Here is a 26,996-nt window from a genome sequence, read left to right on the forward strand (position 1 = left end):
GATGAAGTTCTACAAATTTTTCCTGTAATTTAATTTCGATTGGATATTGTCTTTGAAAAACGGCGCAATATTTCGCTACTAAATTAAAGGATGGTAAGTAGCTGTTGAATTCCGATTTGGGAGTAATTTTCCTAAACTCTAAATGCTCCAATTCCCCTATCAAATGTCCGGAATGTGAATTGAAAAAACGCTTATCAACCACTCAAGTGGAGGGGGGACGAGGGTCCAAGGAGAGGGGATGCGTTCATCAGGCGTGTATAACGTAAGCCCCGCCAGTTGTAAACTCAGTGCTCACTGCTCAGTGCCTTCTCGTTCTACGTGCAGTGCGGGCATTTGGTTCAACGTACTCCCGACACTGCCATTCTCCAATGGAATAGGGCACAAAAAACAACACGTGTTGCCTGTCATTCACCTCGGGTAAGTCTCGAACACTCGTAAAAACCGGATAATTAATCTCGGGACTGGCCTCTGGCTCTCGGATAAAAAATCCCCTGCAATCCCCTGCATCACAGAGTCCTTCCCCTCTCTCCGTTGCCGAGACGACCCCACCATCCTTCCTCCGCATTCCACGTACCCCTCACCCAAACCGGAGAGTAACAAAGAGGAAAACATTGCGACGTGAATTTTCAATTTAGTAGCGATGTGGTTTGCACAGTTCAAGACGATTTTCACTATTGACCAGTTTTCATTGAATATCTCGGAATCGAAGGGGGAGGGGATAGCAATATTTTTGTCATAACTTTTTTGTAACTCTCGATGCGCTCTACGAAAATTTCGCTATTTCCCTGAGATTCGGAGATATTTCTCGAAAACTCAACTATGGGCAAAGGTGATTTGAACGGTTTTACCTCGAATTCATCCATCGGTTCTCCGCGTGAACATTTATATTTATTCGGGAATGGTACTCAACCCTCGCTTCGTACAATCAGCTGACAACCCCGAGACCGCGCCAAACTGTCTCCCAAGAGGTGTCACGAGGTCTTGAGTTTATTTTAGCAACAACACCACGTGATGCACCAGGGATTATCGCTGGTGAATCGGATGAAACTCAATTGTCGTGCCACTGAATATTCTATTGTGTTGGAGGAAGGCCCAATTCTGTAGAAATTCTATGGGGGTTTTATTAAAATTCTAGAGAATTCTTGTTAAAATTCGGTTTGTTTTTTGCGCCGATTCTGTTTGATAGGAAAAAATCTATAGACTTCGATTTCACAGAAAAACATATTCATTTATTAATTTTTCATTTCTTCATCTTTCTTTATTTCAATTGGAAATTTAGATTATCAATTATTTTACCATTTTTTAATTTCGATTACTATATTTAAATTAAATTAATCAAAGTAAATGTAAAATTGATTGAATTTTCAATAAAAGTCGAATAGAAATCCAATAAATTAATTTTCTATCGAATTCGCAAGGTTTTTCTTTCGTCTGTGTTAATCTACTAATTACAAATTTATCTGGACTTAAATTCTCAAAGTGCTCACAGCTTTCTCATACATTATTTGAACGATTCGCGATTGTTTAACGACAATGGTTCCGTGGTGTGCAGCGTCTAATCACCCAATTGGCGATGAGCATTTCAATCTATCCCTTATTCACTCATTTGAGTCGGTGCCAGCGATGAGGTCGACACGGTTTCCTGGTAACCGAACGTGTTTACATCGACCCAGTGGGATGAAATAATGTATAGCAGGTCAATGTGAGAAATGCAGGGGACACGCGAGGAGGATATACTCGTACAACCCATGCGAGGGAGTTGTGCAACTAGAACCGCTGATGGCTGTTGTGATTAGCGGGCACTGAATACAAATGTGGTGAATGCAAGGAAGCGATTGTTGGGGGTCAGACCTGCATTGACAATCAGTCTTTGGAAATATGAATTTTCACCATTCAGAATGCATTTTTTATGTTTGAAGATGGAGAATCGGCCTAGTTTTGTCTGAATATTTGCGGGATATACTTTATTTAGAAGATTATTTCCTGGGATATTTCATTCAAAATTCATCCCTAAATTCTTGCAATTGAAATTCTCAAAATTGCAGGAATTTTTAACAGAACTTTGGTGAAAGATAATCTTTTAAACCATAAAGATTAAAATAACTACCATATGACGAAGCCTATGGACTCTTTAATTTTTATTCTAAACTATTTTATTTTAATTCTGCTAGAATAAAATGGCAAAATAATCATCTCCCAATATTGTAAGAAAGATATTTATTACTCTCACTAAAAAATGCAACATAATTATTCCCAGCAGTATTGCATTGCGTAAAATCATTCCATTTTCATTTTCATAAATTAAAAATGTCATCTCAAAACTCATCCTCAAGTGGACTTGACACATCTCATTTGACAATTTCGTCACTACATTTCCTCCAGAAAAATTTCCAATTTCAATGCAAATGGATTATTCAAATGGAAACTGCAGGAATTGAAGAATGACGAGGAATTTTTATTTGACTAACGAATAAAAATAAACGACCTCGAGCTAACGACTTTTTCATTTGCTTTTTTTCCAGAATGAGAATATGAGCGTGAAAGTAAATGCACCGGAAGTTCAAGCCAAGTCGAAAGAGAATATTCATGATGTTTTGTGATACTAACTGTGATCGGGTGAACTTTTTACGGCCTAAATAATTGATAAATCATGGAATCCAAGGCGATTGAATTATTTATCAATGCACATATGCAATGAATCATGGGAATTCCGTCTTACCGAGTACCAGAAGGCCAACAAACTTCCTGGATCCTGAACGTGTTATCCAATAGACCTGAGTACAGCAGGATAAATAATCAATCATTTGATGAAAGAATTAACTGTGATACAAGAATAACGGAGACAATAAAAATCGTCGGGATGCTCGGAAGAATGAGACGATTCAATGTTAAATAAGTGAAATCATTTTTTAGCGCAAATAGCACAGGTGTCCCTGAGTGGACAATAATGTGGACCCGTCATTCAGCACCTAGTGTCATTTATCTCATGATAAACATATGTTTTGAAAGTGACTTTGGAGTCTGTGATGTAAGAACCCAGTCGGAGTACTTCAGGAATAAGAAAAAAGTGATTCTTCCTTGAAAGATTGGAAACAAGTGAATAATACGTGTGAAGTGTGATAGAGTTTTTTTATTGGTTTTCTTGGTGTTTATTGATTTATCAAAATGACTGTTACATATACTGCGGAAGTGGCCACTTGTCGGGGCTTGGGGTGCTTCTTCAAACTTCTTCTGAGGTATGATTGATGATTTTTATTTTCGTTTTTATTTCGGGGGAAAATACATAGCATGGGCCAATTGCAGGGACAAATTCACTTCACGAAACGTTCAACAATGAATTTAACTATTACATGGCGTTATTTAGACATTAATTGTTCATTTAATTGTGTGAAGCTTCATTTGTTCATTCAGATTTTAAGTGCATTAAATGCATTGAAAAAAATCACAATCAATAGTAAAGATGAATGACAAGTGATAAATTAATGAATAATTTTGAATCCTCGATCAATTCCCTTTTACTTTTCAAAGTGATCCGCTCAATACCAGTAATTGTTGAAACATAAGGGAAATATTGTGAATATGACCGGAGACTTCATTTAATAAAAAAGTATGATAACAAAATTGCTAGGCAACTGTGTATGGGTTGCTTATCAATTTTGTTACCAGACCATTTACTGAATGAAGTCATGAATCATGAAGTTGCTGAATAATAAAGTCATAAAATTACCAAGTTTTGAATTGTTGTGGAAACGTTAAAAAATCCCTCGATCTTGGAAAAAAATCAAGACTGTTTGCAATTTTGATTATTGTCAACCACTTGAAAATAAAAATTCCCATCTTCATCGGAGACTTTTGCATTACAAGCGACATAATTGCGACCACTGATAGACTCTGGTCGATTAATTCCCTCCATTGTGCCAATGCCACTAGTAAATGAAAATCCACACGACAAGTTGGAAGACTCCAGCTCGATAATTGATTACGTGTGTGCGTCAAGCAGATGGATTTCGCGCGAAAGATAAGATAGAGTTGTCGTTCGAGGTCGTCGCATTAGCACCTTTCCAAAACCCGCAGAAACCCGCTACTATTTCTAAATTCCGCGCAGGTTGAATTCCCTCGTAAAAAAAACCTGCGGCAACTGAAAAATCATCATCCAAACAGTTTCAAGCCGTTTTTGATGAAACTGTCGTGAACAATGATCTCATTTTTCCACTAATCATCGCCAACATTTACGTCATCAGAGAGCTAGCAAGGTTGGCACACCCGTCTCGCGAAAATAGACCGGATCAAACAATCTGAGACAGTAGTTCATTATCATTATAATTCTAAAAAAACATGTGTAAATATGAAATGATGGAATGAATGAATAAAATGAAGGAAAAATTGCAATAAATGGAAGGAAATTCTGGCGGAATTTCTTTCTTTATGGAATTCTATTGATTAATTCTGTTCATTTTTTTTTCCAAAATTCCTATTAAAAATTCTGCAATTTTACTGTGAAAGTCGATAAATTGGGAGTTTTTTTTACATAAATTTTGCTCGTGGGCTCATATAAAATACAAGAAACAAAACGTAAAAATCATGCGCACGAATTCTGCACCAAAAAATTCTAGTAGTGTAAATAGAATAGAAATTGCCATCCATAAAAAAATGTGCATAGGAACTCTAATACAGTTTTTAGAGGTCAAATAATTTAAAAAATCATTAAAACATTAAATCGTTGAACAATTCTCTCATTCTGATCCTCAGAAAAATTAACAGATGAGATAAAAATAGTTAAATTCCACTTTCGGAGAACTTTAAGTCGATTAATTTTCCTCCACTCACAGATCATAATTGATAATGATTTTACATAAACTGTAACTAGCAAGGTCACTAGGTCTGTAGGCCACAGCATACCCAGTGTTTTGCATTATTTTTCCCCATTTCGTATTGATTACCAGTGTCATTACATTCAAACACGCCATAAAATGTGCTGACGGTAGCGAGTCATGGCCATTAGTGGATTATCGTTCTCAATTACCTAGATTCCATAGATCCACTCAATAGTCATATTTTTGGCGTAACAAAGGGACGAACGATGCAGCAGACGCATTGTTCGGCCTCCTCTCCATTACGTGAGTCAAGTTGGAATCTCTAAGAATTCTCGATGAAATAATGAATGAGGCAATCTATTTTTTAAGCATGATGTGAGGATATTTCAGCTTATCATGAACATGTGTTCCCCGACCCCCCTTTCACATTTGGTCCCACGGTTTTAGTTCGACTGAGATTCCTGTCTTTTCGATAAATTCAGGGAAAAAAATCACCGGAAAAATTCCAGATGAAATTCCTCTCGACTAATAAACAAAATCCAACCGTTTCTATAGAAAATATCGAAATTGGGAAAATTCTAGAGAAACATTAAAACATTAAAAAAATATTTAAAAAATACAGTTAATATATAAATTTTTCTCATGTGTGGTGAAAATGAAAGAGAATGCAAAACTAAAAAACTCAATTGTTTTGATAGACAACAATGTTGATAATTATTCCAAATATAGTGGATGAAAAAAAATATTCCAGATGGCGAGCGAGTGTTTACAAACTAGTCTGGCTGGATCTCGCCCTCTTCCTATTCATTTACTACAGTCTATCAGCTCTCTATCGCTTCGGTCTTGATGCAGAACAGAAGAAGACATTCGAGGGCATTGTTGCATACTGCAAGGAGTACAGTGATCTTATACCATTGTCATTTGTACTTGGTTTTTATGTCAGTATTGTTATGACACGATGGTGGAACCAATACACTGCTATTCCGTGGCCTGATTCCATCGCTGTTTTTGTTTCGGCTACTATTCATGGTAATGATGAGAGGGGGAGACTAATGAGACGTACTATTGTCAGGTAAATTTATTGCTATTTTATTGCCTTTTCGAATTAATGGTGTTTTTTTTTACTAATTAAGTGTTCCATTTACGTTAATTTTATAATTAAACTAAAAATGTTTCAAGGGGAAGAGGGAATTTCATTTTAAAATGGATGCATTTTAATAGAATATCGCAAAATGTAATAGAGATTTAATGAGATTTAATTTTTACTAGTACTCTGCAAAAAACAAAATTTGCTGGTGTTCTTTCATCGAACACATCTATCAAAACATGAAGTGTAAAAAACAATAAAATCATTCCGTTAAAAAAAAATTAGCAGAAGTATTTAATAGAATTCCAACATTAATTCTATCAATTTTTTTCATACGTGTAGTTCAAATGAATAATTGATAGAACTCTTGAAATACTCCTATTTCATTCAATATAATTTTTCCTCTTCGACAGAAAATACAGAACAAGTTAATAATGATCTTTGAAAATAGCAACATTTGATGAATAATTTAAAGTCATTGAAAACAATGCAAGAGCTTTACAATAATATTCAAGATATAATTTTATTGAGTATTCCACTATATTGATGAAATAGTCAATATCATTTCTTTTTTTTACTCCAATAAAATCAATAAAGTAAAATGGAGTTGAAAACTGATAATGAAGTATTTGAAAATGTCTTCCCTTAATTTAAATAATCGACAGTTGGCTCTAATTCCCGTAGGTACGTCTGTGTTTGTTTGACTTTAGTCCTGGCGAACGTGTCTCCCCGCGTGAAAAAACGTTTTCCAACTCTCGATCACTACGTGGACGCTGGTCTCCTCCTCGAGAACGAACTTGCCATATTCCAGAGTCTCAACGCAAAGTTCCCCAAGCCGAGTAAGCACTGGCTGCCGATTGTCTGGGCCTCCAGCATCGTCACTCGAGCTCGCAAGGAGGGCAGAATTCGCGATGATTTCGCTGTTAAGACACTGATCGACGAGTTGAATAAATTCAGGGGCAACTGCGGGAGCTTGATTCACTACGACACCATCTCTGTACCCCTGGTGTACACCCAAGTCGTCACACTGGCGGTGTACACGTACTTCTTGACTAGTGTCATGGGGAGACAGTGGGTCCACACCACTGAAACAGCCAACGTCGATCTGTATTTTCCAGTATTCGCGACTCTTCAATTTTTCTTCTATATGGGTTGGCTCAAGGTTGCTGAGACTCTGATCAATCCTTTTGGGGAGGATGATGATGACTTTGAGGTGAATTGGATTGTTGACAGAAATCTTCAGGTGAGATACACATCATTTATTATTTATTTAAGAATAAGTTCCTTGTTTTATTCACTTATTTATTTTTCTAAACATTAAAATTAGGTTTCTCTTTCATTCATTTCATTCCTGTCGTCCAATGATAATAATCTTCCCCAGGTGTCTTACTTGATCGTCGACGAGATGCACCACGATCACCCAGAGTTGATCCGCGACCAGTACTGGGACGAGGTATTCCCAGTGGAACTCCCGTACACCGCAGCAGCCCAGGCCTTCAGAGAGGAGCACCCAGTGGCGTCGACGGCTGGTATCCAACTGTCAGCAGCTCAGCAGGAGCTCCAGCCCTCCTCAGTGAGGATAGACGAGATGAACCCGGAGTCCTACCCGAGTATGAAGTTCCGGAGTGACATAGCCGACGACGCAGCCTCCGGCATCCACTTCATGGCTGGTGGTAAGATCTCGAGGAGTGGGAGTAGAGTCAGCAACAGGGACAGGCCGTTCACGGCGGGCTCCACCCCCAGCAACATCGGGGGGTCCCTGACGAGGGTCAACAGTGTCACAAGTGTCTTGAAGAGGCTCTTCAGCAAAGAGGACAGGCCTGACGGCAGTGGGACCAAGACCCCAGGAAGACTGCCAAACTCGAGCTCAGCTGCTTCCCTCCAGAATCGCCCTGGGGTGAATGCCAGTGGCTCCATGAGGATCGGAGTGATCGAGGAAGTCGACGAGCAGATGACGATAAATTCAATGCGCCCAGAGCATCGGCCCCACGTACAGAGTATCTTCCCTACGAACGGGGCGCCACCCCCAACAGCTCCCATGGATGTCCCCATTAAACCGAGAAATGGGCATTTGTACTCTGCAAGTGCACCTGTTGGCCCTGGCCCCTTTGGCGGAGGCAAGTATCAGACTAGGGCTCAGGTCTCCTCGGACTCTGCGAGACTCAGTGAGGCATTCGACTTCGGGGAGGAGGATAACGTCAGCATCAGGTCGTCCACGACGTCGGGGAGCTCTGATGACGAGTTCACTAGGCTCAAGCTGGAGAGGGACAAGCAGAGGAGGGACAGAGCCATAAGAAAACTTGCCAGGAGTATCAGTGGAAATCAACCGGATCCTCCCTCGTCCATGGATCTTGATGAAACTCTACTGTTGACGGAGATGGCAGAGGCTTCTAGGGCCTCGATGCGTCCTTCTGACGCATCGAGGGGGAGGAAGGATAATGAGACGGATAATGTGTAGGGGTGAACATCGACTTAACTTTTATGAAAACTTAATTTTGAGCTCAGGAATACTCATAGAAATATTATTCTGAAGTTGATTTATTTTACAATCGTTTCTTCATATCCTTGGGGAAATGACGAAGTCATCGAAGAAACACTTTTTCTAGCCTTTATTTGACGATAAAATAACACATCCTTGAGCAAATGGGGAGGTATTCTCCTTGGATCTACAATTTTTATTTGAAATCCATCCTAAAGTTCATTTAGTCTCTATTTTCTGTTTTATAGTCTGTTTTTATGAGATGACGATATTTTCTTTCGCTCTTCATTCGTTGTAAAGGAAAATTTTCTAGTTTTTCTCGCTGTTGTTTTTTTTTCTCATTTAAAAATTGAAACAAAAAAGTTGAATAAAAGGGAATCTTAATTTTTTATACAGAATACTTTCTATTGAACATTTCTGTTCAAATAAAAATCAAATAAAAAATGCACCGATAGAACTCTCAATTAAATTTAAACATAAATGGAATACAATTTCCTAGCAAATGCATTAAAGTCTCTACTAAATTTTTTCGAAATCTGACCTCAAAGTTAAGTCGATGCGTCTCATTCCCCGAATTATCTCTAAACTTCTCAAGTTTTTCATTCGTCCATTACTTCATTTGTAATTCAAACATGAGAGCAAGTGTTGAATACAAAGTGACATATTGTGCGACAGTGCTGTGAGTTTAACGTGAGTGATACCTAGAACAACTGCCTAATTCATCACGTTTTCTATCGGTTTTTATAAGGAAGACGCTTTAATATTATTAGACAAATTTCTGGGTCACTCCAGTTCTTGATTAGGGATTCAAGTATTGATAGGATGAGCACCAGTGGACCAGAAGGTAGGAGATTGTTATGTACTTACGAGGGCAAGTCTACGGATGAATTTATATAATCGTTGAGTCATTTATCTTATCATTTTCGTCGGAAATATCAATCAACACTCTTTACCACTTGCATCACTGTTATGTAAAGCTCAAGAAGGCCTTCGTGAATATTTTATATCGCTTATATCGTGTAAATAGACGAACTGTTGGGTCGCTGAATTTACTGGCTTTCGAGGCGAAGTAATAATGCAAATGTGATTTTTCTACTCGTTTTTATCGCGCTTTTTACGGCTCCTCGTCTGCGAGCGATGCTTAGAAAAGCTAATTCATGTAATTATAGGGAATTTAAGTCAATTGACGGGTGAAAAAATTTTTAATGCACATATGTTGATTCATTTTCCTCTGGAGACGGGTGGAGAGGCGTATTTTAACACTGACACAGCATTTTCTCCACAGAACGATACCACCAGCGAAGCGGTAAAACGGTTCTAGTCGATTTTGACTATTGATCAGTTTTCAATAAATATATCTCAGAATTTAAAGGAGATAGCAAAATTTTTGTTTATGACTTTTTTCACATGGCCAGTTGAGGGCTAAAAAAAAGGTAATTGCGAAAATTTTGCCATCTTCCTTGGATTCGGAGGTATTTGCTCTAAAAGTCAGCTGAGGCCACTGATATGTTGGTGCTAAAGTACGCCACGGAGATGATTACAATGTAGTATTACGAGTTAGGGATAAACTAGATAATATGAAGTAACATTCCAGTGGTGAATGGTAAGTTCATATGGTGCTCTGACCCGAGGAACTATTGTGACTGGGCCACAATTGTTTTTAACAGTATTACAGTTGAAATAAACGGTAATTCAACTTTCTTTGGATTTTTAATTATTCTTGTTGCATAGTTTAACCGAATAGCGATGAGTCGTTTGATGAGTTTTTTTTTTTATTGTGAGAGGATAATTATTGATCAGTTGATTCAGTACTTCATGTAAATTTGTACAATTATTATTTATTCAGTTTAATCAGTTCAGTTTGGTTATTTCAATAAACCTGTCGTTGTTACAGTAATCCTTGTAAATGTGGCCGAATTTCAGGTTTAGGTCGGTGAATTTTTCGGTGAAAAATTTGATGTATTCGCCGTGGGATGAGTCGACTTCTAGGAATAAATGACCGCCTGGTTTCAGCGATGTTGAGGCATACCTCATGATAGGCTTTATCAGTTTTAGACCATCCGGCCCACCGTCCAGTGCTCTGATATCTTCGAAACTACGGTGGATACGTAACATTCTTTGTTAACATTTGTTGAGAATTAATCTTGAAATTCAAAAAAACGATATCTCGAAATTCTTAAGGAAAACAAATTCCAATTTTTAGAATCCGTATGACAACAAAAATTATTGAAAATTGTGAGAATTGAGATAATTTTTATTTTGAATTCTCAATCTACTGAAAACTTAATTTAATTTAATTTGCAGAATACAACTTTTCTTTGAGCATTCTCTCCTTAGGGATGAATAATGGATATCTTTTAAACTTTCAAAACTTTGTTTTTTTCCATAAAATTGATTTCTGTTAAAAAATGTTGTAACTAAATTAAAAATCATCTTACACTTTAATCTCCGGTTCCAACTCCATAATTTTCTTAGTAGGAATATACGGTGGATTGCTAACGATGAAATCGAATTTTTCCTCTTCGAAATCAATACCGCAGTCTCCACTCACATCTGTGATCCTCCCTGGAGCCTCCAGGGCAGCATTGACGATCGAAATTCGATCCTCGAGCTTCAAGTTCCGACAGTTTTCCCTCGCAAGGTCACAGGCATGTGGATTTTGATCGATGGCTATACATCGCACCTGAAATTCACGTTTTCCTTGAGGAGATTCGAGGGTATTCTGTTACGAGGAAATGCGAGAACAACCTTATCACAAGCATGAGCCAGCGCTAGGGAAATAGCACCAGAGCCTGTTCCAATTTCTAGGACACGTAATGTCTCATCGGGGGACTCGGAGAGTCGTTTCAGGATGAAGTCGATGAAGAATTCGGTTTCAGGACGGGGTATGAAGATTGGGGGAACTAGTTTCAGAGTGATGTCTCGGAAGTCCCATTCACCGATTATATATTGAACGGGCATTCTAAGCAAATTGATTTGTTTGATTAATTAATTAATAAGTTGAATTGATTAATTTATGTGCAGAAAAATGAGGAAATTGATGTCAAAGAATCCCTGTAGAGTGTCTCAAAAGGAATAGTTGTATAAAAACATGAACTTTTACTAATTTTTTACTAAAAATGATTCTAATAGAATTTTCTACCGAATTCGTCAAGTTTTTTTATGGAATTACTGAATTTTTTTTTTTGTTACTGAATTTAATAAAATTCTTTATTCAAATGAATAATAAATAAATGAAAATAGAGAAAAAAATCGACTTAAGCGCTTAATTAATTTTTTTTTCATTGGAAAATCAATCAATATATCACCGTAGTACACAAAAAATGTTGTAAATTAATTAAATTTATACGAGTTATTATATTCAATACCCAAATAAATGATTAATTTTTCGATGATTCACCTTGATAATCTGCATTCACAAAGTGACTCCAGCCTCTGCACCTCATCCGCAGTCATCCTCCTATCAAAAGAATTCACCAGATCTATAATCTGCAATGAGAAATTCAAACCAACAACATTGATCTACCGCGCAGGCGCAGCTTCCAAAACCCCCTTATTACCCTTTTTTTTCCTATGACGTGTGCGGCAATGTGTTCGATGGAGCCCACGGGTTCGGGAACTCCTTCCTCCTCGAACCTCTGGCTCCAACGTCTGATGACCCCTCCAAGCGTGTCATCGCTATTGCCCGTGGCATAAACTCCTCCTGTCGAGTGATAACTGCGATTCGCTGAATATTTTACTAGATTCGAGGGCGAAACTTTGAATTTACAGAAATGCTGGAGGAATATTTTACAGGCGGTCATCCTGACCTAGGATAATTATTGCACTCGTCGCTTCACGCAATAAACGAGAGTAAAACGCGGAGGAGAATAAAGCGAGGAACTAGTTCCATCTGCGTCCAGATCACCTCAACATACGTCGAAAATAGCAGAGTTTCCTCTGAAGACATGCCAGACATTCCCAATGTCATCAGTTGAAAGCGCTAATTACTGCATTCTCAACCGTCGATCGGAGTAATCTCTCTCTTACCGTGTTTTCACTCCCCTCGCATTTCAAACGCGAATGGACATTAAGAATTCAAGCATCGATCGGATGCAGGTGGTTATTCTGCAACTGCACCACAACGGATACCCCCTGGTATTTACTGCCAGGTGCCAGGTGGGTGGCATTCCCCACGTGTTTCTATAATACTAATCATAAAAATTGCCATTTCGGTGGGGACTTCCGCTGCTGCTATGGCGACAACTCCATGAGGGGATCTACAGGATCAATAAACTGTTTCGCTGCAATCGGGGAATTGTCCGGGCTTTTAATGAATTATATTCGTCAGAATGTTGTTTGAAAAATGTTAGGATCGATGAACATTTTGACATTTCTTATGGAAAAAAGAAGTAACGAATTCGATAAACAATTATTTTGAATTTTTATTGAAAACTCCCTTAGTTTCTAACCGATTCTATTAAAAATTTCTGCAGCTTTACAACGCGTTTTATTCTTATTCAACAAAATGTCCAATAGAAACTAGTTGATACCAAAAATCAGTAGAATTTTGTTTTTTTTTATGGAATAAAAATTCTAGAGATCTTGTTATCGAGATGAAATAAAAAATACAGATAACAATTTCGAAATTGCTTCCTGAATCCTCAATGCAACGAATTTCAATAAATAATTAATGTGAAATCGTTCATAGCTGTAGGCTGGCGTGATGAGAAACAATTAAATGCGGACTGAGTGATTTTGATTATTTGAATTTAAAAGTGACTTTCTGGCTCTCTCGTGTGCATCCAGGAAGCTCAGGAATTATTATTTGTATTCATCTGTCTTATTTTGTTCATGCGTGCCTACAACATTGCTGCAATCGATTGATTGCAATCGGCTATTTATTGAAAATTTTTATTGCAAATGCAAAATTTTATGAAAAAGTCAATGAACGCAGCAAAATTCCTACTGCAAATAACACGCAAAAATTTCGATGATATTTCAATTGATGATAGTATACTATGATAAAAAAACTTTATGACAGAATTATTGTATTTCTGTGTTAGCTTTGGTCACAATGTGACTCTCGAGTTTAATCTAATTATTTTATGTTCATTTAATTGAGTAATGACAGTGAATCCTTTCTTTGTGTACGCGGAGCATGCGTAAGATTTCACATTGCGCACAAGTGATTTAAAAGGAAATATAATCGTGTTTGGGAAAAAAAGCAAAAACAAATGTTTTTGCTTGGTTCTCACAAGGAAGTCGAAATTAAAAAAAAAACAAATTATAATCACGTTCGGAAAAAATAATGTAGCACCAGAGCTTGCGCGGGCATGTGGGTGGTAAAGGGAGTCACGGCCAAACAGCGATGTTTCGCGCGCCGGGACGCGACCACGCAACAGTCGCCCGGCGAACGTCGTGCGGAGCGCATCTCAGCGGAGTAAGTCTCGCAGTTTTTCCGGTCAAAACACTTGTTCACCCCCAAAAATCCCCCAGAGAGTGACATTACACGGTTTAGTGAATGAAACAATGCCCGGTGAACGGTAAAAAATCTCGTGAGTCGTCCGAGTTGACGAGGTGAGTGTATTGACCTGCATTACGACGTTTTGCCGCCGAAATAAAGGTGATAAATCACTCGGTGACTTGTCACGGCCCTTTAATATCTCCGCAGCTGCTCCACGATTGCAATTTGCCGGGGATAATCCGGGGTGATAGGATGAGGGGAAAAATGGGGTGTTTAATTCGACCATGATGAGCTCCTTTGTGCGAGCTTTATCACGGCGAGTGGGGCAAAATGGGGTGTTTTTAATGTTCAATACCTTGAGAACGAAGAGGGGAATTCCAGTGAATTTATTTGCATTTTATGAACGCGGAAGTTCATAAAATGAATGTTGCGGATGAAATTGGTCAGTTGTACTCGGTCGATGTCGAGGTATTGACCATTAAAGAGGGTCCATTCTGCCCCACTCTCCCCTATTTTCCGCAAAATCCCGCGGGACCTTCATCAACGGGGGCGCGTTACTCCGGGATTCGTAGAACTGTTTACAAAGAGAATGATGAATAAAAAGAGCTTCGTCTTCATTTTCATTTCATCCCTATATTTTTCCGGGCAAATACTTTTTGTGTTCAATTTGTTGTGTCTCATAAACTATTAGGTCGGAATTGTTTATCTAGGGGTTTTAATTTTTTCAGTTAATGTATTTCGTAGAAATTTTTTTTAGGAATTCTTGCACATGAACTTCTCAACGTTTTTGTCAGACAAATACAGCGGAAACAAGTGGGAAAATTTATGATTATGAATAATTCATGTAAAAAAAAAGGTATTGGCATTTTTCTATGAAATTTCCATTAGAAAATACGATGCGAAAAGTGAGTATTTTGCATCGGAAAATACAATATTAAAAATTTTTATCTGAAATTTCAAGCTTTGTTCTCACTATTCTCTTTCCGGTCTCACGAAATATTAGCTGGAAATTATTGATTTAGAGGGATAGATTAGCGAAGGACCGGTTCAGGGTTCAGGATGAGAACTGAGAATAGGAGAAACGATGACAAATTTCCGAGGGAAAAAATAAAGAACCCCCGTGCCCTCAATTTTTTTGTGACCTTCTGGATTCATCGATCCGTACATGTACCACTCTGTTCCCTAGCCCCCAACGCTCCATTTTTTTGTACTTCTCAATTGTCATGTAATATTTAGAGTGATTTATTTCCCTTCTTCATTCAATTTTCCACAATTTTTTCATATCTATTTCCCCATTTTTTTTTGCAAATTGGTTCCACTTGCTGCTAGACGAATATTTTTTGACGAAAAAATGTCATGTATTCACATGATTCATTATTTCAGTTTTTCCTTTGAAACTCATCTACTCATTTTTACTTTTTTGTAATTTTTTACATCCACTTTCTCATTCTACTGCCAATGGAACAGAAAGCAAGCAATTCCCCTCCATTTGGCATTCACAACTATTCATTTTCCTCCGTAAAATTCTCTTAAATTTTCCTATGATGTTACCATGCGGAACGCTCTACGAATAAATGTCAGAACTTCATATTTCCCCCCCCCCATTTCATGAAATTTTTAATTCCCCCTTCCGCTTTGAACTTCGTCTTTCATTTTTTCAATCCATTCACATCCACTTCCTCATTCTATTTCCCATCCAACGGAATAGAAAGGAAAACCACCGGTCCCTTCTTTCAATTCAATTTTAATTCACACCTTTCCCCCGTCTCCCCAACCAGGTGTCCATTAACCTCGCGCAGACGAGTCTCGTCTCCTCTCGGAGGTGAATAGTATCTCACAGTTGTCTGCAGACACCGGGAAATTTTTTTTTAGAACAGACAACATAAAGACCTGGGAAATGCGATAACGTTCTCCACTCGAGTCACTAAAAAGACAAATAACTTCGTGCTCTAGATGATGACCAACGCCTTTCCAATTAACAAAGAAAGCTAGAGCTCGTAAAGGGAATTAATCGAAGCCATCGGGACTGAGTTTAGTCGTAAAATTGAAGGATTACCTCGGGCCATTACTTCTTCGTCTCTAACGGTTTTTCTTGTGCCCCTCTCTCTCCTTCAGCATCCAGGTGCCTCGATGATGTTGCCGATCGGTCCGAGCAAAAACTCCCTCATGCGTGGTACTGCATCTATCTTTACTTCTCAGTTCAGTTCCTCTATTCATTTTATCTTGGATCTACTATTCAGTTTTTCAGGATTTTTTATTCTTGCTTGCACTCGGAAACTATACATGATATAACTTTTCTTCATTGCATTGTGGAATAGAGATGAAAGTATTATTGGTATTGAAAGCTGATCATTATTTTCCTATTTTTAATTTTCATTTCATTTGATAGAAAAAGCCTGCCCTCCCTCTAAGCAATTGAACGTGTGAATAGTTTTGATTTTTCAATTGCATTCAGCATGCTGATTCAATAGACTTCATTTAATTACTCGAAGCGCTGATGACTCACACGTTGATTGCAGATGAAAGCTAAACTCTGATTTGTTTGTGATGAGAATAAATAAAAGTGTCGCGTTTAATGGCACCAGATTCAAAGGGGTCCCCGTATATTTAATTTGATACAGTGCATTTGTCCTCGCTCAATGGCTCTCCACGATTTCTTTTCATTCGAATCCATTGTCACTTTCAACATCCAGAACCCTCTCGCTCGGCCGTTGTGGACGTCTTCCCATTCGTATGGCTATCTTTCCTCCAGCGGAAATAAACACGAAGGGTATTGAAATACATAATTCCTGCAGACCGGTTTTTGTTCTGGTACACAGTCTCCATGAGATTGTGTGAGGTTGAACTCGGCTTTGAAAGAAGTACCGTACACTGGATTATCAATGTCATCTTTCCGTTAATGTTTTGTTCAATTTCACCAGGAGAGGAAGTCGGTTAATTGTTGAAAGGGGGAAAAGTTGGTGCACGGCGTGAAAATACTTTTTGTTTCTAACGATTTTTCATTTTTCACTACATAAAAACATTTAATGTAGAACATCCGGGCAATTCCTTCTAAAAATTCTGTTGAATTGTACTGAAAATTCTATTTGTTTTTGCGTCAATTGTGCATATCAATGTTTTTTTTATAGAAAAAAAGTTTACAGTTGCGGATTTTTGTTTATTCAACTGAATTAATTTTCGATTTTTTGCTTGAATTTAATTTCAAGCAACGGGACATTTTTATTGCTATTTATAATAAATGGAATGAAAGTCACATAGAATTTGTGTCACGAAATATTTGATAAAATTGAGAAGTGGAATATGCCGTCATAATTTGGTCATTTGACAAAATTTGTGACGAGTCACAATTTTTGCACGTCCCTAGTCTTGAATGAAACCAAGATTGACAACCTCGCTCCAGTTGGTCCAATTGACCACCAACCGGTGCATTATTCCCCGCGCCCCCTCCAAAATCGCCCGCAGCATCGCAACACTCGGGCACAGCCGGCCAGCCTGACATTTCCACCAATTCCCGAGTTGTCATCCACTGGAATAGTATTGAAATGACCCTGAAACCTCGCCGGATGAAAATCTCCGAGAGACGTAAACACATTTGAATATTTTTTTGCTCGTCTCGTATCGTGGAGAATAAAGAGCCTCTTCTGCTCGAGTTCGTTCCAATCGAGTCTCAGCAGACTTGATGGCTTTATGGCTCGTCATTTCTCAATTATCACTCTTCGGAGATTCTTTGGGCCCTTTGTTCTCTTCCTATTGAGATTAATTTATTGTTTCTCATATTCAACACATAAAATTAATAGTTTTATTTCAATAAATGAATTGGCTTTATGCCGTTGGATCTGTATACACTAAATGAATATTGAATATTTCTATTTAAAAAATGCATAAAAATTCAACAAATTTTCATCAAAAGCCCAATACATTTTTTCATATTTTCTCTTTAATTAATTGGGTGTAAACATCCTCAACGAAATGGCTTTATGACTCGCCAAATTTCCCAAATATCACTCTTCAGGAATTCTACAAGCCTTTTGCTTCCTATTCCTCCGGGATTAATTGATTACTCCTCATCTTCACACGCAATACGCTGGGTTAACCCAGTTTCAAGACACTCAACTAACACGAGAGATAAATGAAAATTGAAGTAGAGAAAAACCTCTGGTAATGTGTGGCGCACCCAAATTTTTAATCAACAAAGAGACGTTAATTCCCGAAATCGTTACGTGTTGTTCCTCAACAATGAAAATTCCCCGAAATGCGAATACTACATTTAATTACATGTGTAAAATATTTTAGGCCAATCGATTGACGTCAGAGTAAGTACTTCCATACCCCACCTGACCCAATTATGCATCCCCCCGAGGCGTCAGATGCTCCGGAATTACATGGAGCATTCGAGTCCCAGAAATATTTTCACTCGACTCGACCGAACAATTTCACATTGCAATTTCTTTATTTATTCCCTCGTTTTTGTGATACACATGAGTTTTATTTTTAGAGCGTATACACGAGGCTTCGCGGAATCCGAAGGCAACCAGAGTGAGCGGTCGAGAATGAAGTAATTTATGCCACAAAGCGGTCTAGACTGACGTAATTTCCGAAAATGATCGCATTGATGAATTCCGCTTCATAAATGTGTCTTGTGGCTTGACGTTAACCCAGTTTCGACGGTTGCATAAAATTTGCGCTTGAATAAAATAATGAGATACGGAAATTATGCGAACAATATCAGATACTTATTTTTTTTATATTGAAGACAATTTATTTGTGCTTCGTTATTTATGGAATAAAAAAATACGTGCTTTGTATTTCTCATTCTCTCTTCATAGCCAGTAATAAAAAAATCGCATAAAAAAACGCATTTTTTCAGAAGAAAATGTTTTACAGCAAAAATCGATAGATTTTGATTTTTCTGTCGAACTTATTCTATCGAAATGTTTTTTATAGAAAATTCTCCGCATGAGAATGGTTTTCGCTTCGTTATTTTTCTTTTCTGATTGAATAACTTGATAAAAGAAAACTTGAAATAATGAAAAGAAGCATTCAAATGTGTTGTTCCGTGAACTTCGTTAATTCATAATTCGATTCAAAGAGTAATTCTCTAAAAGTAAATTTCCGTACTGAATTATTTGGGACCAATGATCGATTAAGGCTGTTGATTTACTCCCCTCGACGACAGATTAAGTGAGTGCATTCAATAGGCAGTCATCAATTCTATGATTGAATCTAATTCTCAGGATTTACCATGAGTACACGACCCACATGCATTCCAAGCGGTTTTAAAGACGGAATATTTCTTTTAAATCTATTCCTCTTCTACTTCAAGAGTTATTCCGCGTGTTTTTTTATGCCAAAGAACCCACAGGGTTCAGGTGGGTACCGAAGGTGTAGAATTGTAGATAGTCAAGCGAAAAACGTGCCAAGTGTGTCGCGTCGAGTGATCCCTTTGCAAGCACCAATAGCCACGCCACCGCAAACGTACACGTATCAATCGTGCGTTTTAACTCCCATCAATCTACTCTGATATTCTATTTTTTATTCATATATATTTGGAAAGCTTGTGATGGTATTACGTAGTTCGGCAATAATTTTTTTGATTTCTAAATATTAAATTCAAAAATTGAATCAGAAATGTCGATTTTTCTTTACAAAAAATGGATTTTTTTTTAAATGAAAATTCCGCGACTTGAATTTACTCCGAAAAATCGGAAAAATTGTTGAGTTTGCAGAGAATTTCTCCCTGGATTTCGGACAAATGTTAAGAATGAGTAAATTCCATCCCGTCAAATCCCTGAAAAAATAGAATGCAACGACAGAATAAAAGAATGATCCCACAATATTTCAATGAAATAAACCAAATCGACACATTTACGCAGTTTACCTTGATGCGTGCGGAAGGAAAGTGGGTTGCGCACTAGTCACCACAATAAATAAAGCCCAAATGTATGAATTAAACATGAGCGAGCAGGAATTATCCATTTCAAATTCACTGAAAAGTCAGACAAAACATTCAGATTATAATCCAGTAATACCCGCATGGCCTATAACATGGATTACGCAATATTCGGTTGGATGTGTTCGGGGTATTAGCCCGGCGAATTTCGCGTGTCGGGGTTGGGTGCACCCAGATGTGGGCTAACTCACGCTATTCGGTGCGCGTAATTTTCGTGGCGGATATTTATCTATCCGTAACACTCACATTTATTACGTTTTATGGGACTTTGGGGGTTTGAGGTTTTTAACGGACAATCGGTAATGAGTTTTTCTAGGCTCATAACGGGTTTACGAGGCATTCGAATGAGATACTATCACGAAATCAATAAATTTTTTTTTATAATTTTGTTTGATTATAAATTTCAATAAAAATGGGTCAAACAATTGCAATATAAATGAAAGAAATGAAATAAAATAAATAAAATTAAACCATAAATTCAATAGAACCCGTTCTGCCCCCCTCATTTCTAAGAAATCTCCCTGCGACCCAAAACAACAGAAGCAACAGAAAAATCGAGATAACGAGAAATAAACAGAAAAACAGAGCCAACAAAATGAGAAAAAAAAACCTCCCTACACGCTCTCCCCTGATTTTTCTCTCTCCGTCTGTGTATCGCTCCAGATATCATCTCACGCTGAAAATAATTGCCTTCGGCTTCGCGGAGCGGAGCGGACAGAGAGAGGAAGCGTAAATCCGAGTAGGAAAAAAGGTGGAAGGGGTTAATGAACCACCATCGAGAGCGGCAATGTGTCAGGTGCTGGGCAGGTGGATGCGTTGAGTTGTGTCTATGATGGTAGCAGGAAATCTCAATCTGACTTCTATTCAATCAATGTTGTACAACGAACGGAAGAAGCGCTGATAAATAATGGAGCCCTCAAGGCTAAAGGAACATTCTTGAGGAGAAGTAGAGGAGATTGAGGCGCAAAATTGAAATTGATTCGTGAATTTTTTTAAGGCAATTGCAGTTCTATTTTCCCCGGCTCAACTTTCCCAAGTTTTTTTCCTCGATTTTGTATAATCAAAGGAGAAGAAAAATAGAGGAATTCCCGTAGAAAATGTCTCAACAGAAAAAAATTGCATCGACAAATGGAAATCTACTGATTTTTCTATTCACGATTGTTCTCAAAATAAAGAAAAACAAATAAATAAATTAAAATACATAAATTTTTCCCCACCCGTGTATAAAATATCCAAAAATTAATGTAATGAAATTAATACAGTTGACTCATTAGATAACGCATATTGTGCCGTTTGTTCCTTCTTTTTGCATGGTATCAAGAGGAACCAACAACACTCATATCAATCTTCACACCAGACTATCGATTACAGAAGTAAGCGCAAAAAAATCCCCCGAAGACAATATCTTCCTCGAGTTACGCAACTTCCTCCTCGCTGCAGCAGGACGCGTTTATTAGTGGCGCAGTGGCTCGTTGTCCGCCTCAATGGGATAAGACACACTGACATCCGCTCCAAGATCATTATCCCCCATGTAATTTCGAGCCCCCCTTTCAGCTCATTAAAACTCACTTTTCTGTTGCAGGGGCTCGAAGCTCCTCAGGATGATCTTGAGAAGTGGAGCTGAGCTGTAATTGATTGTGAACCTGTGAGAATAGAGAGACGTTCAGAATGTCTATGGCATCGATTGAGACCATGGGATCGATCAAGGATGGCCCGGAGAGGAAGCTTGTGAATCTGAACCTGATATCCCTTAAGTGCCTGCTCTTTCTCTTCTTTGGGGGTGAGTACGTCAATCAGGGCTGATTGCGGGTGAAACTTGAGATATTAATTATGTTTGGTTGAGGATATCCGAGTGGGGGGTCCATACAGTGTAATTAATATTAAATGGAAAAACATCTACCAAGGAGCGCAGTATATAAAACTCTGTATTCGAAATTTTTCCATTCATTTCAGTAAAAATGCTTTAATTTTATGAAGTGAATAATTCAGTTATTTCACATTAAGGATTATTACATGAAATTGGGAAAACAATGATATTCATTATTCATTCTTCTAACGATGGTCAGTAAAAAAAGAATAATTGAGTTCATTCAAATTATCAGAATAAATTGCTCGGCGTAAAAGGTATAATTTCAGTAAAAGGAATGAGCTGTTCATTTCCGTTGAAAGATATTAAATTATAATTATCAATTATTAAAGAACTGGAAATTAAAAAAAAATTGTTCGTTAATACTTTAATGAAATACCGTAAATTTTCATTTACTCATTCATGATCCAGTGAAAAATACTTTCTTCATGTTGATAAATGTTCATCAAATTGATCAAATGAATTTTATTCAGATAAATTGCTCGCCGTAAAACATAATTTTCTCAAAAATCCCTTTTATTGAAGGAATGGGCTGTTTATTTCCGTTCCTACCTCTCCACATGGTCAAGGTTGGACTGACCCTCGAGGAGGCGCGACTCGTCTCCATGATATCCCCAGTGATAGCAATAATTGGTCCCCTGATTGTTGCACCTGTGGCTGATAAACTGGCCAGTCGTCAAGGGAAAAAACCCTCGACAGGTCAATATCTTCGAGTTATGATAGCCATCGTCTGCTTCCTCTCAGCAGTATTCTACTCATTACTTCTACTTGTGCCCATCGTCGAGAGAATAGAATTACCCAAGGAAATGAGACCAACATTGAAGTTTGCTTGTGACAGGGAAGGGGCGACGATCTTTCAGGAGAGGAGCAGCGAGTTCTCCACTTGCTACAATTGGACGAGTGACAGCCGAGTCTGTGGAATTCTACTCAGGAATTGCCATTATGAGTGTCCTCCCACTGTTCCTATTAGACAGAGTATTAGGAATAAGGTCGTTAACCTTAAGGAGAGTAAACTTGGGCTGGATTTGGATGGGACTGGAGATTTGTCGGTTAAACCACTCGATTTAACGAATGACGAGGTTGAATGGAGAAAAAAGGTAAATTGTTGTTACGTATTAAAAACATTATTGAAAATTCTATTGAAGAGAAAAGGCAATAGATGTCGATTTTTCTATTCTATCGGAGTTCTGTTGAAATTATGTTAAATAATTATATTGGTTTTTTGCAATTGTGCAACTTTACCACATCATTTTTTAAAGAAAAAAGTCGATTTTCATTTTTTTCATTTTTACATAAAATTCATGCCCACTAGAATTTCCATTGAAAATAGAACTCGTTCTATTGTGCTGTCAATTTCTTGAAATAGAGAACATAAGTATCACGAAAATATTTATTTGAAGGACCCACACAATGGGCTGGACTCCCCGAAATACCGAAGATACGTGTCAGCTGAGAAATCACCCCCTCACCTGTGCTTCGACAATGGGAAAGAGCGCGTGTGTCACGTGTACACAAACGCCTCAAAGAGCCTGTCCATCCATGCGAGCTTCCAGGTGGCCAGCAACGCACGGCAACGGGACGACTGGTGTGCCTATCCCATCGCCGAGAGCCACTGCAGAATACCGAAGGATTTAGAAACCATCTACAATGGCTCGTGCACAGTCGAGTGCGACCTCCTCGATCCTTCCATGCTGCAAGGTAATTCCTCTTTACTCTCGTGAGGAAATTTCATTAATTATTCAATTAACTGAGAGTTATCTTAATGTTCCTCTTATCCACTTTCTATTACAATGATCTCTTTTTCATTAATTGGTAATTAGCGATTCATTGTTTTTAATGGATAACATTACAACTTGAATTATCAAAATCAAAGAAAACATTTTGATAAAAACGATTTTCATGACTTTTCTTGATATTTTATGCTATTTTCTTGCTATTTTAATTCAGTATAGAGTTGATATTGAAAGCTCATGAAATTTCCGATTTGTTTTCAAAATTTGTTCAAAATTCGAATTTTATTTAAAATTGAAAAACGTGGGGAATTCGCGAGGCAATTCTATTGGAGTCCTATTAAATTATACGAAAAATCATAAGATGTCGATTTTTTCGAACTGATTACCTCTAAAAAATATAAAATTTCCTCCACCCACTACCCCGAAATGAAAAAAACCCTCGATCAACAGGAAGTATAGACACAGAGAATCAGTGCAGCCAGGTTGCAGGTGACCCGGACATGACCTTCTGGATGTACATAATAATCCGTTCGATAGCCGACATGTTCCCCACAGCAGCAGTGGCTCTGATTGACGCAGCAGTAGTGATAGCGACCCGTGAAACCTCCTGTGGACGTGGTGACGTGGGCAGGCAATTGGCCTTTGGTTCACTGGGTTTCGCCATTTTCGGCTCTCTCTCGGGATACTTGAACACCCTGACAAGCCTCAGACCACCCTACCTCCTGCCAATAGTCCTCCACGTCGGTCTGATGATCCTGGCGTCGATGGTGGCCCTGTTCTCCAGGGGAATGCCCCTGAGCCCCCCCGAGTGGTGGTGGCACACGAGATCGGGCATGCTGGCTGTTCCAATGAGTGCAGTCAAGCGATATGGGAGTGAAACAGCTGCTCTCGTCCTCGTGCTGATGGTCCTGGGAACATTCTGGAGTACAATGGACTCGTATCTACCCCTTCATCTGGCTAATCTACGTGCTGATGCTCTCACTATTGGGGTCATCCTCACGATTGGTGCAGTACCTGCGGTATTCTTCCTCTGGAGGTCAGCGGATTACAAAGTTTCTCAAGTTGTAGTGAATTTATGGACGAAAAAATATCTAGAAAAATCTAGGGAATTTCCTCGAAAATTCTGATGCATTTTTATTGAACGCTATTGAAATTACAAAAACTTGACCATAAAAATTTAGAAAAACTTGTCGATTGATCTGAGAATATTTTTGACAATATTTCAAAATATTCTAGACTTCTATCATTTATCAGAGATAGCCATTACCGTTAAATTTTCAACTAGTCAATTTGTTAATATTAATTTACAATTTTCAATTATTTCATACGAAAAATGAAGACTCTTTGCATCGCAATAGGTCAGAGCATCTTGTGGACTACTGTGGCCACAGCAATCTCCTCATCATTGCATTCACCATGTATATCGTGAGATTCACTGGACTCAGTCTCGTCAACGATCCCTGGTGGGCCCTTCCTGCCGAGGCCTTCGAACTATTCACCCTTGGCATCATGTGGATCACTGCCATTCTCTACCTGAGGCACCTCATCCCCAGGCATCTCACTGTCACTGCACAGGCACTACCTGTTGTCGCACATTTCTGCGTGGGACGCAGTCTAGGTGCTCTCATTGGAGCCTACATGGACTTTGGGGAGACTGATGTTGACTCCCTGAAGTTCATGTATCAGTGCATGGCTGTGGCTGCTGCCATCGTAGCTGTCCTCTACTTCGTCGTTTATCATGGGATTCTCAAGCCCAGGTGTCATGCTCAGAATTTACAAGGGGCCAGGAATACACCGTCTGTGGTTCAAGGTAATTTATTTTTTGTCGAGGATTCGAGGGGAAGGGACTCATTTGTTTGGTGATTTTTTTTATTGCAAAGCTGCACTGCAAGAACATGAAAAGTCTTTGAGTGAGTTCTGATGGTTATTTATTAAGTAGTTGTTTGCATGTTTTTTTTCCTTTCCTTGGATGTTGAAACTTTGAGGAAGTGGTAAAATGGGATGTGTTGAGTTTAGAACATGCGTGTGGATGAAAAGAAATATAAATTTCTAAGCTGTTGATGATCCCAGTGAATATTTATTGATAATCCCACATATAGAACTCCAATGTGAAGTGCCAAAATTTTATTAATTTTTACAGATGTTTAATCATCTTGTTTTACCACTTCACATCAAAACTCGCATGCTCACTTGAACTTGAAAATATTTCCAACAATATATTGATAATTCATAATTGTTCTTTTCCAGGTATGAATGGAAATGGGCGTTATACACCACTACGAGTGTATCACAATGGAATGGGAAAAAAGGGACAATTTCGATATTAAGACATGGATAATTGAATGGAATGAATTCTGGGCAGCTTTGAGTGGCCTCGACGAATGTCTCTCTTGCTCCCAGCAAGATTGAGTCACTTTGGAGAGGGATGAAAACTCGAGGGGCCCTAGTATCACTTGGCTCATCCACGGTCGTCCGTTCAATCGTGGATTGAGCGCAAAGGAATGGACTTTGCTAAATTCTCAGAGAGTATCACGTGAATCGTAGATCCCTAAGAAATTATTTATTGTCACATCTCGTGCATTTCTACTATCAATTACGAATGAATATTTTTTTATACCCTACGAAATGTCAATCAACTCCAGAATCTGATGCATGAGGTTGTATTTATTTATTTATGAGGATGAAAAATTTTATTATTCATTTCTGAAAATGAATCATGTCCCCTGTGTGCAGTACCTTTTCTACTTGATATCCCATTTTTACACATTCAGAGTCAATAACGAAAAATTATGTTATTAATGTGTATTTTTTTTTACTGTATAAGGAGTTATGAATAAATTTAAATGGTCTGATGAGAAATAATGGTTTCATTAATTATTAGAGATTACAATTAGAAATTATTTTCTTCGTGTTAAGTTCAATATTTCGCAATTATATCGTTATTCAAACATTTGGATGTTTGAACTTCATTCTCAAACATATTTAAAGTAGACATAAAATGGTAAAATATACAATTGATAAATTCATGCTCTGTCCTACAAATCAATTTTCGAAATTGTTGATTAATTTATTTATATTAAAAATATTCAAAAAATTCATTTCTCCAAATTCTTTAAATACTTTTAATCACTCTGAGCAACTAAAACACTAAAAAAACGTGATTTTTTCAATTTTTTATTTGATTTACTTACACGAGAATCACATTCTCTCTTCGACGTCCGGAAATATTCTCACGAATACATAAAATGAGGAATAACATTTGGCAAAGATATTCTTATTCGAAAATTCTGACCCGTTAGCAAACAGTTTAATGTCGGAGTAAAATAGGAAAATCAACGAGTGATAAACAATGAATTTTTTATCCTATAATAAGTCATTGTTCCAATTTTATCATAAAGTTCTGTAGTTGACACTTGATTACCTAAAATCATTGTGAGTAATTAAAACGTCATGTCTTGATTTTTCAATATGTTCCAGAAAATATTTTCACGTCACACATTAAATGAGAAATGTTTTGCAGTGACGTTTTTATCTGAAACTTCAAGTGTCGAAATGAGATAGAGAAATCTGAAATTAATTTTCCACTTTCCTAAAAAATTTAATGATACAAAATTGTGGAT

The 26,996-nt window shown here is 37.9% G+C and overlaps 3 protein-coding genes across 4 annotated transcripts; 2 read left to right on the forward strand and 1 right to left on the reverse strand.

The window, feature by feature from the left end:
* Positions 1-303: 303 nt before the first annotated feature.
* On the forward strand, positions 304-8,757 carry LOC107045363 (bestrophin-4). The gene is made up of 5 exons (XM_015267633.1): positions 304-417; positions 2,523-3,236; positions 5,566-5,886; positions 6,586-7,144; positions 7,283-8,757. Exons 2-5 carry the CDS (start codon positions 3,166-3,168, stop codon positions 8,357-8,359), a joined length of 2,028 nt encoding a protein of 675 aa, XP_015123119.1. The 5' UTR covers positions 304-417; positions 2,523-3,165; the 3' UTR covers positions 8,360-8,757.
* Positions 8,758-10,198: 1,441 nt separating this feature from the next.
* LOC107045364 (MTRF1L release factor glutamine methyltransferase) lies at positions 10,199-12,242 on the reverse strand. The gene is made up of 5 exons (XM_015267634.1): positions 11,941-12,242; positions 11,781-11,869; positions 11,129-11,342; positions 10,819-11,063; positions 10,199-10,475 (listed from the first exon to the last, which is right to left on the reverse strand). Exons 1-5 carry the CDS (start codon positions 12,181-12,183, stop codon positions 10,232-10,234), a joined length of 1,035 nt encoding a protein of 344 aa, XP_015123120.1. The 5' UTR covers positions 12,184-12,242; the 3' UTR covers positions 10,199-10,231.
* Positions 12,243-13,748: 1,506 nt separating this feature from the next.
* Positions 13,749-26,226, forward strand: LOC107045357. Of its 2 annotated transcripts, none has more exons than XM_015267624.2 (7): positions 13,749-13,802; positions 21,359-21,556; positions 22,169-22,740; positions 23,044-23,341; positions 23,827-24,412; positions 24,735-25,186; positions 25,624-26,226. In XM_015267624.2, exons 2-7 carry the CDS (start codon positions 21,445-21,447, stop codon positions 25,701-25,703), a joined length of 2,100 nt encoding a protein of 699 aa, XP_015123110.1. In that variant the 5' UTR covers positions 13,749-13,802; positions 21,359-21,444; the 3' UTR covers positions 25,704-26,226. The 2 variants fall into 2 exon arrangements, with proteins under 2 accessions (XP_015123110.1, XP_015123108.1); XM_015267622.2 differs by having other exon boundaries at positions 13,775-13,939.
* The last annotated feature ends 770 nt before the right edge of the window (positions 26,227-26,996 follow it).

This window comes from Diachasma alloeum, unplaced genomic scaffold (assembly GCF_001412515.2).
Source record: "Diachasma alloeum isolate Michigan unplaced genomic scaffold, Dall2.0 Dall_scaffold_00914, whole genome shotgun sequence".
In the NCBI taxonomy this organism is placed as follows: Eukaryota; Metazoa; Arthropoda; class Insecta; order Hymenoptera; family Braconidae; genus Diachasma; species Diachasma alloeum.

What these genes read in the sequence shown, in the direction of transcription:
- LOC107045363 (XM_015267633.1), top strand. Translation starts at nt 3,166, where the DNA reads ATGACTGTTACATATACTGCGGAAGTGGCCACTTGTCGGGGCTTGGGG. An exon ending in TTCTTCAAACTTCTTCTGAG is followed by an intron (nt 3,237 to 5,565) that starts GTATGATTGATG and finishes AAAATATTCCAG; the next exon opens with ATGGCGAGCGAGTGTTTACA. An exon ending in ATGAGACGTACTATTGTCAG is followed by an intron (nt 5,887 to 6,585) that starts GTAAATTTATTG and finishes TAATTCCCGTAG; the next exon opens with GTACGTCTGTGTTTGTTTGA.
- LOC107045364 (XM_015267634.1), bottom strand. Translation starts at nt 12,183, where the DNA reads ATGACCGCCTGTAAAATATTCCTCCAGCATTTCTGTAAATTCAAAGTT. An exon ending in ACGTCATAGGAAAAAAAAGG is followed by an intron (nt 11,870 to 11,940) that starts GTAATAAGGGGG and finishes TTCTCATTGCAG; the next exon opens with ATTATAGATCTGGTGAATTC. An exon ending in TGTGAATGCAGATTATCAAG is followed by an intron (nt 11,343 to 11,780) that starts GTGAATCATCGA and finishes CAATTTGCTTAG; the next exon opens with AATGCCCGTTCAATATATAA.
- LOC107045357 (XM_015267624.2), top strand. Translation starts at nt 21,445, where the DNA reads ATGTCTATGGCATCGATTGAGACCATGGGATCGATCAAGGATGGCCCG. An exon ending in GCTCTTTCTCTTCTTTGGGG is followed by an intron (nt 21,557 to 22,168) that starts GTGAGTACGTCA and finishes CTTTTATTGAAG; the next exon opens with GAATGGGCTGTTTATTTCCG. An exon ending in TACACCGTCTGTGGTTCAAG is followed by an intron (nt 25,187 to 25,623) that starts GTAATTTATTTT and finishes GTTCTTTTCCAG; the next exon opens with GTATGAATGGAAATGGGCGT.